General features: G+C 43.0%; 2 protein-coding genes across 2 annotated transcripts in view; both read right to left on the reverse strand.

Moving 5' to 3' along the window:
- RNF144A (ring finger protein 144A) overlaps nt 1-8808 on the reverse strand; it is a 70526-nt gene extending 61718 nt beyond the window's left edge. Inside the window, exons 1-2 of the mRNA XM_074895679.1 lie at nt 8646-8808; nt 3912-4059 (exon numbers count right to left, since the gene is read on the reverse strand). Coding sequence (XP_074751780.1) covers nt 3912-3957 — 46 coding nt within the window. The 5' untranslated portion in view covers nt 3958-4059; nt 8646-8808. The remainder of the gene's footprint in view (nt 1-3911; nt 4060-8645) is intronic.
- A 4335-nt stretch (nt 8809-13143) lies between these two features.
- Nucleotides 13144-18610, reverse strand: RSAD2 (radical S-adenosyl methionine domain containing 2). Its single transcript, XM_074922210.1, has 6 exons — nt 18250-18610; nt 17907-18068; nt 17235-17464; nt 15783-15932; nt 13850-13882; nt 13144-13308 (listed from the first exon to the last, which is right to left on the reverse strand). The coding sequence occupies exons 1-6, from the start codon at nt 18608-18610 to the stop codon at nt 13144-13146; spliced, it is 1101 nt and encodes a 366-aa protein (XP_074778311.1).
- Between the last annotated feature and the right edge of the window lie 346 nt (nt 18611-18956).

The raw sequence follows: 18956 nt of genomic DNA on the forward strand, positions 1-18956 counted from the left end.
ATTTCCACTGTCTTTTAAGCCTACTTTCCTCAAGTCTCTTTAACTATAAAGATTTTTTTTTTAAGGAAAAAAATAACTTATTTTTCATATCAAATTCCAGGTACTGTGAATTCTTCAAAACATCTATAAACAGCAATGCTAGATAATTCTCATGTCACCCATGTTAAGGGAGTCATATGAAAGTTCCCTTGGTATTGAGAAGACAAGTGGATTTTCATGTTAGTCAAGGTGATTTTGACAGGACATCCTGATGTGCACATCCACATATTGTTTTACCCTGGCACTCTCCAAGTTGTAATTTTACTAACACTCTATCCAGGGTAACACAAAAACTGTTTTGTTGGTTTTTTTCTTTGGTTGTTTGTTGTTTGGTTTTTTTTTAAAAAAAAAAAAGGCACCATCTTCACCCTTCTTCTACAGTTCAAGATCAGAATTAGTTGATACCACAGTGAGAAATACACAGTTATTTCAATGAAAATAATGGTTCAGTCTCAAGGGATGAGAAATGAAGCTGTATGAGAAAAAAATGCCAAAGTGAGAGGAATAAACAGACAACCTGAATAACCGTACTGCCCTTCCAGCGATCCCTCCTGAAGCTGACGCTAGCAGCACTGTACCATTTTTCTGTTAGGCAACATCACTATTACTAGCGCAATGAGAGGACATGATGGTTCGACTCTTCGTTAGAGTGGCAGCTATGTTGAGTCATCCCATCCAAAAGCAACACTTCCCACTAAGTAACAAGGACAAGCCTGCAGACCAGTACAGTAGAATCATGGAGGAGAACAAAACCAAACCAAAAGAAACAAAAAAAACCCATGCAGACCTTTCAGACAAGAAAAAAACAGTGATCTTCCCAAGAAAGAGCAGTCCCTGAAAATACATTTAACTAGCTATAATAAAGCTCCATAGCAGTAGTCTAAATCGAAAGGCAGGGAACACAGCCATAAACATTATATTTCATTGAAATCTGTGAACTTCAGCTGTTTAAGGAGCTAATGGAAATGTGAAGTGACTGGTGAAAATATTTAGCACTAACTGACAGTTTGCTAAAAAGACTATCACACTCTTTGGATTATGAGTTGTCTAAGGCTTTGTCATAACTTGATTTTAAGCTAAATATCTAACAAACTGAAGATAGAACTACATTGCTGTTCCCTCTGAAGTGAGATTTTTCAAAGGCAATGTCAACCTAGAACAAAAGATGAGAGAAGTGGGTTATCACCCTACTAATGACTCTTCACAGATGCAAAGGGGACAGTAAAACAAGTAAGAACTATACGTTTCATCCTCAGTAATAATCACTGGTAAAATATTTGAGAATGGATTTTCAGAAATAAATGCATGCAAAGTGCATGGTTGATGCTGCTCCAGTGGGACATCACATAACAGAAGGAGACAGCTATGGGAGGTTACATATTCTGAACACCACCAGAGCTGATGCCCAGCGATGACAGTGATTTGATGCGAGCCAAGTTCCAACAGCATTTGCTCAGGCAGGCAGCAGAGGTGTGAAACTGCAGCAGAGAGAAGGATGAACTCCCAACTGCGGACAACAGGTCCCTCAGAGCCACATGGATCCAAAGCACAGGGCACAACCGAACAGACATGCTGGAGCCAACAACAGCATGGAGAGGTGCCAGGGTCAGCAGCACTGTTTAGTGCAAGCCTCACACAGCACAAATGCTCCTAGCATAACTTTTCCCAAGGCCAGGGACTGTCACATCACAAGATGAAGAAAAACAAACTAGCTTGGAGCTTCAAGATAAACTTACACTCTGCAGGTGAGTATGAACAAATGAAAATCCATGAATTTATAAAGCTTTTAACTGTTTAACCTTAGAGCTGCAGATTAGATCATACACACTGCACCCTTAGGAAACGGTCACCGTCAGCACATGTAGCAACGACAAAGTTCACCGCTATGTTGTGCTTAACAGTCTTTACAGATTTCACCTCTCTGTGATGAATAGGAAGAGTTGCCTGGTCTGTTTTACTTGCAGCTTACCTGAGGCACAAGGGCTATGACCCCAGCTTGGTGTTAGGAGCAAGCCAGAGCCCAGCAAGCTCCAATTCTGGTCCTGAGAATGAGCTAAAACTATACCTCAAGATGCAATGGGCACCAACAGCTCATCTGAGCTGGCACATGTATCCCACAGCTATGGCTGTGGTTATCGCACCTCTCCCAGCTTTCCAGCTGCAGTTAGTGAAACCTAGTGGATGTTGTTACTACATCTTTGCTAGAAAGTCAGACACACACAACTAGTAAACAATGATTAAATTACTAGGTTGTGCTTGTGTCAAAGTAGATAGAAAGGTCATCTGCAAACCTGTCAAAATCTAGGATGTCAACAAATATCAGAAGTACAAAGACCTCAAAAAAATTGGAAAGCTTTATTAAGAATTGTGGGTTGTTTTTTTTTAATTTAAATATGGACCGCCTCTCCACACATCTAACATCTTACACATTCTCAATGTGTACATTGGGTCATCACTTTTTCCACAAAAGAACTGACAGTACACAAAAGCAAAAGTAATGCATTATTAATGCAAAGAAAGTAGGTGTAGGTGTTCTCTTCTCTGGGCTACAAATGTATGACAAGAAATACATTATACCTGAAGGTGATTGTACAACATACATTAAAACGGCATGAAGAAACAAACAGAAGACCATCAGATGTATTCAACAGATATCAGTGTGCAAAAGTGATCAGCTAATTGAAAGGATCACACAGGATATGTTTATGCAAAACAAATACAGATGAGAAATACGGAAATAAGACTGACCTGTTTCAGTTTGTGTTCTGTCAAGTAACATTCTCCATTCAGGCAAAAAGCTTTATACAAGACAACTATAAGAATCCTAAAAGTTTGAGTGACTAAAGAATTGCTATCACAAGACAAAATTAATAAAAAACTTAACTATTTTAACAAAAGGGAATTCACACAAGCAGAACATTATTATAATATATGAAGAATGCTATTAGAATATAATGTTTAAAAAGCTGAAGAGCCTCTCCTTTCTCATCACGCACTTTCTGCAGTATTATAAAGCAATTTGGGACTAAAGACTAAACACTTGCTCCTCCTCCATATTCAAAATTGTTACAGAAATACTCACAGAGGAAGTAACAGTCTAATTTGAGATAGGGTCAAAAAATAGGAACACAATACAAATTGATTTGTAAGCAACTGCGCCAGCAAAATGCAGTTTCCTAGGAATGTGTGTCGAAGTTGGAAAAGTTCAGACTGCAGTCTCTCCTTCAGCAGGCATCTTTCCATCTGCCTCGGCTGCCTACTGCCAGAAAACTTGCAAGGTTTATTGGAGATAAGCTTCTACCTCTCTCACAAATGCAACTGGAATTGGTCAAAAGGTCTGAAAGTTATTGAGAGCATGAGACAGACATTCACAGAGTTGCACATAATCTCTATTTTCTCAGAAAACCAAGCTAAATATATATGTACTGACTGCAAATAGCTTGGTCTTGAATTTGCAGTTGCTGTTACAAGATTACACTGAAGACATAAGCCTGACCATACAAGTCAGAGCATCACTGTCTTTCCATCTGGATAGAGGTATTTCTTAATACAGGTATAGAGAGATTAAAGGAAAACTATTTCCTTAAGTAGTCATAGAAGGAAAACCGGAGTTAAACATCATTCATTTTCCTCCTAAAAGGACATAAACATTGTCTAAATCAGCAGGTGCAGAAAAATACAATTGCCTAAACAATATGGTATGACCCCTCCTGCCATTCCAGGGAGGAAGCATTTGGGCAGAGAGTGTGCTCTGCACACCCACCCCACCCCACCTAGCTGGTGTACAGGTCACTGTGGGCAGGCAGCCCTGCCTGAAAAGTGTGCATTCCTCCTGGGAGGGCCTGATGCCATGTAACAACACCCCTGAGTACCTGGTAACAGTTGGCCGTTTCCCAAAAGTCCTTCAAGCAAGAGCATCTGGCTGTACTGCAGTCTCAGGGCCACAGCAGACCCACCACCCCGAGTTACTCTTGGGATCACACTGCATGTGTAGCTTCAGCAGTCATCTATCAGGATCATCTATGGTAGGTACAGAAAAAATGATCTGCCAGAAAGATCCTTTTAAATACCAGGAAAAGTTAAATAGCTCCATGTTCCTCATAGAATCACATGGGTTAGAAGGGGATCTTTGAGGATCATCTAGTTCAATGATCCTGCCATTGGAAGTGTTCAAAAGCAGGTTGAATGGGGCTTTGAGCAACATGATCTAGTGAAGGATGTCCTTGCCCATGGCAGGGGGATTGGACTGGATGACCCTTAAAGGTCCCTTCTAAACCAAAGCATTCTGTGATTCTATGATCAACAACGACCCGGCTTCCTTGCCACTTCTGCTGCCCCACCAGGAACAGGCTGCACAGGTCTGCCACAGTTTGTGCATACCAATTACCTGCAACAGGAACAGACTACTCTGAGTCTGCATTGCTTGACAAAATGAAAGCTTCATTATCAGCATATCGAAATCTGTAGAAGATGCTCAAAGGCAATGTGCTGAGAAAAAGACAGACACCACAACTCATAATAATGAGTGCTTCAGGAAAGCCAGTGTAGGTGGAACAGCATACGATCACTTTTGACAGTTCTGCCATATCTGCCCCCTATCAGACATTGTTTAGAGAACTTAAAGGGTAAAAAAATATTTTTATATATAACATTATAGCACTTATAAAAATTATATATAAGCTACTTTAGATAGACATACACACAACTATATATAAAAGGAGATTAATATCTGTGAGATGAAGAAATCCACACATGGTTCCCTCTCTATGGATTCTCACCAGCAATAAAACATGAAGCAGACCGTCTGGAAAACAGCAATAGCAGAAATAATGAGCACAGGAAGAAGTTGATCATGTACAGGTTATGGTGGGCCAATAATGGATTGTTGCCTTAGTATGTTTTCCTAAATTCATCTTCATATTCTTTACTAGATAGATAAATATAAGCCCTCCACAAGGGCTGGATGCATACAACAGTTGTTCAGGTATTATCCAATTCTTATTCTGCGTACAACCTATTTACTAAAGGCCAGAAATGAGATGAAGGCAGGTCAGCTGAACTTTTTCCAAGAACCACAGCGATGGCTTTCACAGATTGTAATTCATAGTAGAGGTTTATGATAACAGGAAATAACCCCAATACTCCAGAAACAGAACAGTCAGTAAAATTTCCAAGTTAAAGTCAAGAGTAAATATAAAGACTCCAAAGCTTGGGAACCCAGCTGCTCACAAGCAAAGCAGTGATCCCTGTGAACAAAGCTGAGCTTTTCTACATAGTGAAGAATAATTATGCCTGAACCTGATAAGCTGCTGTTTTCCAGACAACCTGCAAGACCCAACTTCACTCCCAAGTATTTCAGATGATCTTCTGGATACCATGCAATACAAAAAGGTAAGCTTTAGTCCATTTCTTCAATCATAAATCATTTCTATTCAATGCAAACAGGATGTAGTTGTATTAAACTGCCATAGCGGTACCTAGAAGATAACAGGAAAGTATTTTAATGCAACAAGCTACCACTCACTATTCTTTGAATAAAAAGATGGAAATGATGCTGTAAGAAGGAAATAACATTGTCTTGCCAAGACAAGAATCATCTGATGAGAATTTTTTTCCTCACAGTAAATAAGTCTACCAGACACACTGGTTCACTTTCTCTGTTCCTCATTTTCTTCAGCCTTCTTGAGAAAGGACATTTATGGTGTCACCACCATAAATAGCACCATCAGCAAACAATCAAGCTATTTGAAAACGCATTTTCTACTACCACTGCCAGCTCCAGTATCCATTTACTGCATACACAGAAAACCTGTAAGCATTTCTGATCTGATTTGATTATGAAATAGAAAAATCATTCTCCTCACTTTGCAGAAGGCAGCTAGAAGAGCAAGTGTATTTTCAACAGCTCCTCCCAGCCATCAGAAGTGAAAAATAGAAATTATCATTATGATCTTTTTGTCTGATCTCCTTCAAAAGGTCAGGGAAGAATGATTATTATGAGCTCATTTTTGCAAAGCAGAACAGAACAGGATCCTGTCTTATAAAAAGAACAGCTGACCACAGCCTAAGTTAGGCACACCAGAATTGCTAAACCATTCAAATTGAGTGGGGGGTTGGTTTATAATTGTTTTCCATTTCCTTTTTGTAACTTAAGACACAAAAAGCAACACAGTTAAAAGCAAATTTCCTAATCAAACCACAGATTAACTCAACTGCCTAACTATTAATACTACTCCACAGGAAACATAGTGAGAAATATAACAGGTTCTCATTCCCCTGCCACATGAGGTCTCTAGGAGAGAAAAGGTCTACGTGCACAGATCAAACTGTGGGATGATCAGAGTTATTTTTTCCTGAATCAGCACTGGGAGGGCAAACAACAGTTTTCTGCCAGCCTATGAGAGCATTCTTGTAAATACACCAGATACACTGAAGCCATTCATACCCCCAGTATGGCACTGCAGCCAAAACTCATGGTTAAGACAGCAGCCTTGTCCTTTGACTTAATTGAAAGGAAAGTTGTCAGTAGTTATAGAAAAAACCCAAAACATAGAAAATGTGACAAAGACTTGGAATGTAGTACTGGAAAAAGTTTTAGAAACAAAAGCACTTAAGCAAATACATAATCTTTTTTTCCCAAAAAAAATATTGCCTTAAAATATTGAAATATGCAAAATCCAGATTGTGAGAGAAGCTAATTTATAATACTTTGCTTTAAGGTCAAAAATCTACAATAACTGTTTGCAAGCAATAATCACATGATTTGATCTAGCAGCTCCTAGAATAGGAATCAGGGTGATTTACAAAGGAGGAGAAAAATCAACCCTTTGTTTTATCTAAAGGATGGTTCATTTGGATTGAAACATCCCTCGTTGTACATTGTTATTTCAATAACAGATGGTTTGTCCCCCTCGTGAACATGATACAGATTGCACAAGAAGAGGATAATGAGACATGATGACCAGGAAAACAAAGGGAAAAGGAATAAAACTCCATCCTGAGGAAAAAAAAAAATCTTGTCTTTTTCAAGTAGCTCCTAAGAAAAAGCAAATATTTTCACCACCACCCCCCTCTTCCCACTTGATCTTGCATCTGTCAGGCGTTTAACAAACTTCATCAGGTCCCTTTAACTGATGCCCTAACATTACCAGGAGACAATCACTTAAGTTCTCCTACACTGTAAAGTCCCACCTAAGTATAGACAGACCAGTTTCTTTAAAGGCACAAATCTGCCCTTCAGCACACCACATCCTCACATACCCTTCTGCCCCCCACCCCACCCCTTCAGTACATCTCATGCCTCCGCGACAAGCACACACAAGCAAACAGAGAGGCCAGCAACCAGGAGTTTGAACCACTGATATAATCTCTCCAGTAGCACTCTGCCCAAGAACATTGTAACTTCAGCTGTAGCCACTCCTGGGTCAGCTCTGATAAGCTAACCTGAAATGAAGCAAGCCTTTTCACAATGTAAACAGTTGTTTGGCTACACGGGGAACAATATAAACAAATGGATCTATTTATAAATCATCGTTGGTGCTTGTAGGACAGAGAATAATATGTTCTAGGGCAGAAATGCCAGTATCTCCAAAAATACAGTAGAAATTCAAACAGCTTCTATCTTCTTCCACCAGCCTGCCCCACTGACACTCCCTGTTCCTGTTCTATAGAATAAAAACTGATACAGGGCCTGATTTTTAGGACAAGATACCCTTGATTCAAAGAGACATCTGGGATCCGAGGGGGTAGGGCACAACCTCGTTAACATACGTTTTCTTCTAGAACCTCAAAAAAGTCAACGGTAGCATCTCTTCTGTGCAGTGAGGGAAGACAAAAATTACAAGCACGAAAAAACCGAGTCCTACTCCTACTTTTTCCACCCTGCAACCCAACCAAACCAATCCAAACCGATTTCTCTCCACACTGCACGCTCTACTTGCATGTGAGAGCACTGGCTGTGGATGGCGATGCACGCACCCCTTTATTTACTATTTTCACCCCCTCGCAGAGCGGCTACTGCACTCCGAGGCACCGAACTGTACATCCGAACACCGAACCGCTTCATGAAGCCTCAGGGGAGCCGCAGAACAAAAACCACGCGAGCCTAAATCACCGTGTTCACTACGCGCCCGACAGCAGCCGCGGGAAGCCGCGCCGCCGGCAGCCCCCCTCCCCCTAAGGCAGCCCGGGGTCTGCCGTGCCCGCCGCGCCGCCCGGGACCGCTCCCGAAACCCGGCGACACCGCCCCCCGACTCACACGGAAACGCCCCCTCGCCGGCAGAGGGGGCGGGGGGCGCAGGGTGCGGGGGCAGCCCCCGCCACCGGCAGCGGAGGTGAGGCCGTGCGGGCCCTCCCCGCGGCCCCGGAGCAGCCCCGCCGCGGGGCACGTGCGCCCGCCGCGGGCAGCGCCGAGCGCGGCCCCTTACGTAAGGGGACGTGGGCGCCTCGCGCGGAGCCGCGCGGCTCGGCGTCGCCCCCCCCCGCCCCGGCGCGGAGCGGGGACACCCCCCATGGGACAGCCCCCGCCCCGGGGCTCGGCGGCGCCGGCGCCCCCACCTCCCGGCCGCGCCCGGCTCCCCACCGCCCCGCTGCCCAGGCCGCCTTACCCCGCCGCTCCCGCCTCCGCCGGCACGGGGCGGCGCGCGGAAGATGCGCGGCGCCCCGCGCTATCCCGCGGAGCCGCGGCAGGGCGCCGCCGCCCCAGGCATGGTCTCCACCCCCCGCGGCGCCGTCAGCCGCGGAGCCGGAGTGTGCGCGGCGGGCGCCGCTCCCGGGCTTTTCTCCGGCGGGGCGGAGGGAGGGGAGGAAGAGGAGGAGGGTGGGGCGAGGGCGGGCGGGGGCGGGCGCCATTAACGGCCGCGCGGCCGGCGCCGCGCGCTTTGAAGCGGCCGCCCCGCCCCGCCCCGCCCCGCCCCGCCCCGCCCCGCCCCGCCCCGCCCCGCCCCGCCCCGCCCCGCCCCGCCCCGCCGGCCGCAGCGGCGCCCCCTGGCGGCGGCGGGAGGCGCCTCCCGGCGCGGGGATCCCGGGGTTTCCCGCTCGGCAGCGCCGGGCGCGTTCCCTGCGCGGGTCCGGGCGGCGGCCGCCCCCACGGTTTGCCCACGGGGGTTTTTTCTTTTAAGGAATCGCACCTCAGGCTGCCCGGGCGTGCCGCCCCCCGGCCCAGCAGGTCATTCGGCGCCAGGAGAGGAACGCCGGGGGACTGATTTTTCAAAGGAGGGCGGGAGGGTTTGCCTTCCTTGCAAGGAAGGGGAGAAGGGAAGCGTAAGGAAACCGTGATGGGCACAGTTTTTGCAAGCCCTGTGTAGCGAGAACAGCTGCTTTCCTGTGGTTGATCTGTGTGTGGAGCAAGGACCGGCTGTCTTCCGTAACGGAGGTCGGGGGGTCGCGGAAGGGGAGCCCTGGGCATCCTGCTGCAGCTCTGCTCCCGGGCACCTTCGCTCCTCTAGAATGTGCAGGAAAAACCTGGCAAAGGCAAGGGAGGGGGGGCATGCAAAGCCTCCCCCCCACAACCAACCAGTTACGGAGAAAAGCTCCATTTCAGGTTGACTAGTATATGAGAGGTTATACTGCAGCCTGAAGACAGGAGATGAGTTGAGAAGCTGCTTGTCTTTACTCAACTGACTAGCATTGCTCTCTTATTTACTATAACAGCATGTATTTTTTTCTCTCCTCAGATATTTATGGGCAGTCGTGTCTTTCGTAATGGTTGTCATCTGAACAGCACAAGATATTTTAGCTGTCTTCTCCCAGCACAGCCCTGTCCACTCCAGCTTATAACAAATGCTTTTCATCACGAGGAGAGTCACCACTATTCTCCATTTCGGCCTAGATGCTGCCCTTGGCACCGTGCAAGCAGCCTCCTGTGCTAAATACAGACTGCATCCAGAATTACAGATCTCTTGTGAATTGCAGTCACACATTCTGCTAGTATGGTTCTGGGTTATATTTTAAAATTTTTAAAAAATAAATTAGAGGCAAACTTAAGAAAATAGAAACATTTATTGAAATGTGTGACATCCTCATGTAAAATACTTTGCACTAATTATGTAACAGTATCATTTAAAAATTCATAATGTATAACATTCAAATATATCAACATCCTTCACACTGAAGACATCCTAAAATGCATTTTAAATAACAGTTTTACTCATTACCCAAGGTATATTCATAATCTTAACCAAAGTAATTCTCACAAATGCTTGTTCTCTACAAATTTTACAAATATGAACACCTGCATAATGCTAGTAGACTACAGTGTAAATTCCTTCCCCGTTCAGCATCTTTAGCAAGTGCTTAGCTGCAGTTATGAGATTACATGTGAAAATACAATTAAGCATATCTGTGTTTACAGGACTTAAATTTAAATCCTGACTCTCCAGGGTCACAATGTACATGTAATCTCTAAGCCTGGGAGTAGCCCTGTTGAATTCAGTATTATTTTCCTAATTCCATGCTGAAAGTTAGGCCCATCTACAGAATAAATCTGGACTACATCTAAAGTCCATTTCTGGTTCAAAGTGAACTGTGGTTATAGATTAAAAAAAAAAAAAAGTTAATCAAACTCTAGCCAAAAAAAATTTTGAGATTTTAAACAAAAATTAATTTTCCATATGAAAATACCAATTCATTAATTTCAATGATTGTCTGTCAAACTGTGTTATGCACACAACTGGCATTTTCTTTGCAAAGAGTATCACACAAAGGACAATCTTTTTCTTAATTGTGCATGGTAGCAAGAGGTGATATAAAATCCTTAAGATTTTAAGAAGGTAAGAATTTAGAACCTTCTGATAAAGCTATCTTCAATGTCTTTACACTATTTACAGGATTTTCACATTTTCACCTTCAGTTTGTTTATCCTGCAGCTTCCTCCATAGGCACAAAAGATCTCTTGCAGCAAAAGAATAGCCATTTACAGAGTAAAATGCAAAGCCAAGAATGGCAGGATTTCTGGATCTGAATGGGAGTTTGTGTACCTCACATCTGCGTGCTGTGATACAGCTGGCATTTTCTGTAGAAGCAGCAAGCTGGTAGGTTTACTGGTACATTGATGCACTAAATCTTTCCCCATGCTGGGACTGAGCCAGCAGCAAAGGAAAATGCTTCTTTTCTATCATGCAGTGTAGATGCTGAGGAAGAGGCTAGATTTAACATTTGAGCAATGGGAATGCAGAGGAAGTCAAACCCCACAGTTACATAAATTTGCGCTGCCCATAGTTGCTACTCAGGCAGAACTCCAACTGAGGTCAGCGAAACAGCTGCCAAAAAGACTGTGGGGTTAATGTGTGTGGGCCACATTTGGAATGTCACTTAGTATTAATACAAGAAAAAAAATACTGAAATGTAAGTGTCTAGGAAGTGTTGCGATTGCAAAATACAAAAAGACAAAAGAGCACCACTGAGACAGTATACTTACTGTTAGAATAGTAAAAATAGAAACCAAAGGAATTATAAATGGAAACATGTATTCAGAAATGCACCTTCCTTTATTCAGAAGTAGCCGCTCCTATCTAAGGGCTTTCCCCCTCAACGTTGAAGATGCATTAGGCAAGTGCAAAACACTTCTCTTGAAAACCTCTTTAAAAAAATCAACTAGTGTTATCAGAAAAATGAATGTGTAATTGCAGGTCCCAACTACTGTAAATATTTAAACGTGTGAGACAGTCCAGGCATTGAGTTCAATGGACTACATCAAAAGAGTAGTGTCACCTCACTTGTGCTTTGTGCAATGTTCATCCCTGTGCCCTTCATACAGAGCTTTGTGGGGGTGGGGGGGTGGGGGACTAGTTAAATTTGGAGAACTGCAATTATAATGCCATAACAATTGTCAGAAAACCAAGAACAAGGGCAGCATGTTAAGTTATTGTTTTTGCAGGGGATTTTGACTTTTCTCTATTTTATATCGATGCTGCCAGCTCTTAAAATCAAAGGCAGCTACCACAAAACCCAATTAATTTCACTTAATACCTGCACATTTGTAACCAGCAAGCAAGAATGATCCCTGAGCCAAGCAAGATTATGTGATATATGAACTGTGTTGTTTGTAATTCCATATCTTAGCAAAATAAAAAAAATATAAAAAAAAAAAAACATGTGAATAACACAGCCTGAATGCAACAGAAGAAACGTGTTAGGTGTGTCACATAGTACTAATTAATTTCAGAAGAAATATCATCAAAACTGTATGTACAGGGAGAGAAAAACATGAAAAATAATAAATCAATATTTGCAGTTAAAAGGAAAATGGAGGAAGTTATTAATAAAATGCAAACATTATTTTCACTGTAAATATTTGTTAGAACTAAGGCCATTGCCAGTTTGAAATAAAAAGTTGCTTGTCATTGGGTAAAATGCACTTTTATGTTTTAGGACAAATACAATATTCAGTCATGACTAAAAATACATTCTCACAGAAAATTATATCCCTCAACATTATTGCAAATATCATGTGTGTATATGGAGGAGAGGGAGAAGAACAACAGACGATTTTACAGTTAACTCTTAAAGAATGAAAATTGCCAATTTTTTCATCTTGATTTCCTTTTAAATATATTCTTGCAGATAATGATTCCTAGATTCTGACCCTCCATTAGCCCTGAAAAAGACAGGGGCTGCTTCCAAAGGACTGCCAGCTGGCCCTCTTGTGATCTAGCGAGGAACTGCAATTTTCACCTGTCCATACGACAGAGGCAGAATACGCTCCCTGGTAGGAGTTTCCACTCATCCGTCATTACAGCTGTTTATAATGCATTAGAGATTGGGGTGGGTTTTGATTTGTTTTCTGGCATGCACACTTATGTACCATCTTAAAACTCTTTCCTGTGTAATATTATGTAATTGGTTTGACCTTAAATCCTTCATACAATGGACTAGAAAGTTGATTTCAGAGATCTATTTATATGAAAGCTCTGAAGGTACTTGATATTCAACCAATCAGTAGATAAGAACATAATCTCCATTCTAAAAACATATAACACGTTCACATATAGAGTTATAATGAATATCAATCTGTATACCAACTGTGGTTTAAAGCATTAGATACACACGCATATATACACACTATTTTCTTTACATAATGCACCTGCCCTAACTCAGTATATTGAGTTACCAGTCCAGTTTCATGTCTGCTTTACTCCACACATACTTTCCTCCTCTTTTTAGAAACATCTTCTCATCAAATCCACTGAATTTTATAGCTGCTTGTACACCAACATCTAGGATAGACTTGGAAGGCTCTTTCCGTCCCTCTCTGCAGTTTAGAAAACGCATCTGGAACATCAATAGATAAGACATTAGAAAATCAATTTGTAAAAGCTTAATTTTTCTACAGTATTAAACAAGTTGCGCTGCAATCCCACAAAAGCCTATGTAACTGCATGAACAGTTTCACTGTAGAAGGCTCAAGCTCAGGTTGGACACATTTTAGCAGGAACAAAGCCACACCATAATTCCTGAAGACTGTTTGCTCTTCAGTTACATGTAAACTAAGTAGGCTTTTTGAAACATAGCGTTCAAGACAAGTTCTGTATTTTTAAATTAAAGAAAACCAGCAAAGATGCCCTGCAAAGATACACATCTATACTTTTAAGATTCGCGATGCAATGATTATACGTGCAACCTGATGGCAAGTCCTCCCTAGGTCATACTTATATTCAAGTTCTCAGTATGTCTGATGGGAAGAAATCACATCTATTCCTTGTACTTCATGGTAAAATTATTATATAGAATGCACAGTAAATTGAATTGGTTTTCACAGTTGTACACATACATATATTAGCATACAAATACCAAGTATCAAACAAAGACTTACATATTCATCCAGAATGAGGTATGAATCTCTCATCTGTAATAGATCAACATAAAAAACTAAATTAATATAGAAACCAAAATTCCATTCTAGTGAAAAATCGAGGCTGAAACAAACAACTATTCATTCAAAGCCTGATCCAAATCTTTAATACAAACAGGTAGTGTCTTAACACTGTTTCATTGAGCTTGGATCAAATTTATAGAAATAAATGACAGGATTACTAGCATGATTTAATGCATGAATAAACCAGTAATCCTTGAAATATGACCTCTCAAACATCTAACTGAAATGTGGGTACCCAACTGGATAAAGGCATTTTAAATAATATCCAAGTTTTCTATTACCTTCTGCACTAGCAGAACTTACACTGTTTTGCATATTGTAATGATCTTTAAGGTCCCTTCCAACCTAAACCATTCTATGATTCTATGATTATGTCATTTTCAAAAAAAAAAATGACATGACCGTTTAAGATGGAGTGTTTATCACCCCAGCAGACAAAGGTGTTCTCCCAGCTAAAAGGTCTTATCCCAGCTCAAAGGTCATCTCCCAGCTCAAAAAGTTCTCAGGTGTGCACCAAGAAATAGGCCAACAGCTGAAATAAGACATGTTTGCTCAGCTAACTGGGCATCTCCTACATGATCCTCCCTAATATTCTCTGGGTAGCTGGAGATTGCAGCTGTGTAGAACAGGAAATCTGATCAATTTGGTGTCCATCTTTCACAGAGGTTTAACAGAAATCAAAAACAGTCTTCCGGAACCAAACCTACTAAGGGAAGTATCCTGGTTTTTTGTAGGACTTCTTACATGGAAGAAAATGTAGAAACTTTTCTGAGTTCTCATCTAATATACCTTCTCTGATGAGTGCTCTCTCCCACCAAATGCCTAAACAATAGACTGCACAGTCCCACTTCTATGTCTTAACAGTAAAGGCAACCCAGACTTCTCACTTGAGCTCTCTATACACTAAGAAGTAAACTGTAAATGGAGAGCCTTAAACTGTGGAGGAGAAAAGGAACACGAGATTGAGTTGTAAGGCATTCCTGAACTTGGTTCAATTGAGTTATCTCCTCACTCAGTTCATAAACTTTCTTAACAGTGAGTCTTCAAACTCTCCTCATGCCAATGTATAGGGTCTGTAGGCATCTTACAAAATGCCCTGGGCTCCACCCTTAGGCACTAAAGTCCTTTACTTGAGCTTTGTAAACTGAATGGCAGCTCATCGAGTTAACTGCTGGGCTCTGAAGTCTGCTTGTGAATCAAGAGCCCGAATGTGCAGTCCAAAGGAGTTCAGATAGACAGTGTTAAAATTGTAACTTTATTGTGGGCAGGAGTACCCAGTAAGATGTGTCAGGCAAAAATACTAGTTCTTGTTCCTCGATACCCAATATAATCCTGACTGGGATGATATCTTACTTGATGTAGGTCAATGACACTGCCATAGGGTAACATCATGGTGAATCTCTATTAGAAAACTATGCATTTACATCAACATTCAACCTTTTCAGGATCTTGTTCCCTGGTGAGGAAGAGAGCTATTCAGTTCCAAAGGGCTTAATTATGGTTTGAAGTTCACCATTCAGCTATGGAAAAAACAAGTTTCTCCAGTTCCCGTGCTGATACTTATACATCCGTCTCACTGAGCAGAAGCCCACACAATGCTGTGAGAGGACTCCCAGTGGTTTCCACAGGACTGGGAATAATGAGTTTTTACTCTTCTGTTAATAACTTAGTGCTCAGTAAAAAGCCTTAAAGAAAATTAAAGACCTTGGCTTCCACCATAACAAAACTGGTTGCTGACAATGTTGTACTGTACCTCTTCTAAGCCAATACTAATAGAGAAAGTGTTAATTGCCATGAAAATTTCTAGTTCCTTTCCATCTTTCCAACTTTATTTGAAAATAAAGTTACAAAGGGACCATTTCAATTTTACCTTCTGATTAGATTCAGGTACCAAACAGGAGACATCTTTATGGCGATCCAGGAATTGTTCAAAGTCTTCATCACTGATAACAAATTTCTCTGCTTCTCTCAGGGCATCCTCACCAGTGTTCTCCCCTTCGATGAGCAGGCACTGGAATACCTGAAGACAGAAAACACCTGGTTAAGATTTTTTGTTTTCACTTGCCTTGTGTATAAGAGACTGTCACCATGACAAAAACCTCCAGTTGTCTCAGTAGCAATGTCTTTAATTTTTCTGTCAGTGGAGCCATACTGACACAATTTGTGATAAGTGAATACTACATGAAAGGCACAGTGCAGATTTATTTTTAGCAAATTAACATTACATAGTTCTAAATGTAATTATAGAGTCATGGTTCCTGATCAGATTTCCCCAGAAATCTTAACTGTTCTGGTCTTAATAAGGGCACATATAATCAAAACTCGAATATACTTTTGATTGAACCTCAAGCAGTATGGCTGTATTATAAATACCAGTAAGTGCTATGTACAATGCAGACTATCAACTCAATCTTTATTATTAAAGATTTTAACCTGATTGATGACTGTAAGTTTAACTAGCTTCAGGTGGTCACAGAAAAGACAGGGATGACTCCCCAGAAACAAAATATAATAGTTTGTCTATTTAAGAGCCTCCTTCTAAAGGCCAAGTCCTCAAATATATTCAGAATAGATTTTTGGGGAAAAACGATGCCTTTGCCATGAACATGCTCTGTAACTCTGGCAAAAAAAGTAGGCCAGGAAGCTTGATAAAATATTTAAAATGTATGTAATATTTTCCTTACACTCCTTTAGTAGGACCAAGATTTCACTTGCAGTGATATTTTTTCCCTGGGAAATCATGTGTGTATACCAATTTCCATGAAACAAATAATGAGAAATTATTCCACAAGTTCTCCCATATCTGTAAGTCACATTATCTCTATCCATCTTCAAACTGATAATGTATTTAATACAATTCTAGTAGAAAATATCATACTATATGCACACTAGCCCCTAACACTCTATAACAGAACACTGATGTCTAATGTACACTTACACATTGCTAATGTTATATTAACTATAATGTATCATTGTACACTAACTTTTCCTCATTTTGTCTACACCATGACACATTTTCAAATGTTAAAGACCTTCTATCTTATATTTAATATCGTAAAAAAATTAGATCAAGTTATTCTGAAATGGTAATTTCCTGTAAATATCACAACAAAAAAAGATCCTTGACATGTTGGGTTCCATTTAAATGCAGAAAGAAACAGAATCTGTCTCAATATCATGTAACACTGACAAGAAGTCAGCTAGCACCAGCCCCAGCTGGAGCTGGAAAACTGACTGAGATCACTAGAGGTTCAGACAACTCCAGGACTTGGCTATTACTTTTCTCTGAACAGGAAACCCGTGGGATACACCAGTTTCTTACCTTCCAGCGCACGGGATTGAGTGCCTTGATCTGCTCATTCATATCTTCCTCAACATTAAATCTGTTGATCACTGAATTTATTTTGAAAGCAACAGCATACTCTCGGCACCACTGTCTCAGTTTATGCAGATTTTCCACATGGTTCTTCTTGCCTTGACCACGGCCAATTAAAACGTTGACATCCTCATCAAAACTATCACATGAAATTGCCAGAATGTCTAAATATTCACCTGAAAACAATTTTTAAAATTGATTAATATTCTGTCTCTTGGGTAAAAGCTGGCAGGACCCTGCCCACTTCCACTTCCTTGTGATCTGTCACAAAGTGCCATGTAAACATAGTTTTGTGGAGTTATCACATGAACCACAAACGCCTCGGCAGCAGCAGCAAAACACCTATTTTGTGTGCGTGTGTGTGTCCTCAGCATTACGGAGATAGTCTCAGCTATTATTTTGTTATACTAGTATACCAAAAAAGCAATAGTACAAACTGCCTATGTTCACAACATGCAATTAACAATATTTCACTGGTATCTACGTTTGGCTTGTGTTTACTGTAAATGAACCCCTCACAAACCATCTCCCACTTGCACCAAAACGTCTCTCGGTGAGGTTGCCCCGAGGAGGCTCCCAAACCCGCCCGTGCTTCTGCGCACGCCTGTTTTCCCTTACCGTACTTCTTGAACCACCGCTCTCTAATCAGGCTGCCGTTGCTAACAATGCTGACACTTGGTAGCTTCAACTCCTGCTTGCAAAACTGGACCAGTTTGCCTACAAATTCGCCTCTGTCCTGAAGAAACGGTTCTCCTCCGGAGAAATTTATTTTCTCCATTCCTAAAAAAGGACCAAAGGAAGATGCTGTGAACCTCTGCCTGCCTATTCCCGGCTCCTTCCGCAGCGCTAGCGGGGGACATCGCCCGACAAAACTTCTTCGACGCCACTTGGTCCTGCCGGGACGCGGTCGCCGCGCATCCCCCCGGCCGGGCTCCCCCCGGCCGCTCCCCGAGGGACTCACCCGCCTCCTTGAGCATCGCCAGCCCCCGCTTGGCCTCCTCCAGGGGCAGCACGAAGGAGGTCTTGGCCGTGTGGAAGCAGAAGCCGCACTTGTAGTTGCACTGGCGGGTGAAGTGGTAATTGACGCTGGTGGGCGTCGGGGACGCGTCGTCCTGCTCCCGCTCCCGCCGGGGTCCCGCCGGGGCGGCGGAGCTGGGGGCCGAGACCCGCCGCCAGCCGGGCAGGGGCAGGGGCAGGGGCAGGGAGAGGGGCAGGGGCAGGGGCGCTAGGCTCCAGCACAGCGCGCCCAGCCGCCCGCGCAGCGCCGCCAGCACCGCCCGCGCCACCGCCAGCGGCAGCCGGCACAGCAAGCCCAGGGGCATGGCTCGGCTCGGCTCGGCTCGGCTCGGCTCGGCTCGGCGGATGCGCTGCCGTTCACTCGGACCCGGCGGGATGCGCTGCCGTTCACTTGGACCCGCTTGGGCTCACTTCGGCTCGACTTGCTCCGGCTGGGCTCCGTTCGACTGGTCTCGACCCGGCTGGGCTCAGTTCGACCAGAGTAGACTCGGCTGGACCCGGCTCGGCTCGCAAGCCGTAGCGAGGCGCCCGGCGCACCGCGCTTAAGAGCGCGGCGGCCCCTCCAGTCCCGCCCCGCCCCGCCGTGCCGAAGCTCTCGGTTTCGTTTTCGTTTCCCGCAGAAGGGAAACTTGGCACGGAGCCGCGGGCCCT

This window comes from Athene noctua, chromosome 1 (assembly GCF_965140245.1).
Source record: "Athene noctua chromosome 1, bAthNoc1.hap1.1, whole genome shotgun sequence".
Taxonomy (NCBI): Eukaryota; Metazoa; Chordata; class Aves; order Strigiformes; family Strigidae; genus Athene; species Athene noctua.

Excerpts from the sequence above, each read along its gene's own strand:
- RSAD2 (XM_074922210.1), bottom strand. The coding sequence starts at position 18,610 with ATGCCCCTGGGCTTGCTGTGCCGGCTGCCGCTGGCGGTGGCGCGGGCG. Across the intron at positions 15,933-17,234 it reads TCAATCCCGTGCGCTGGAAG|GTATTCCAGTGCCTGCTCAT; the intron begins GTAAGAAACTGG and ends TTCTGTCTTCAG. Across the intron at positions 13,883-15,782 it reads TACCTGAATCTAATCAGAAG|ATGAGAGATTCATACCTCAT; the intron begins GTAAAATTGAAA and ends GATCTATTACAG.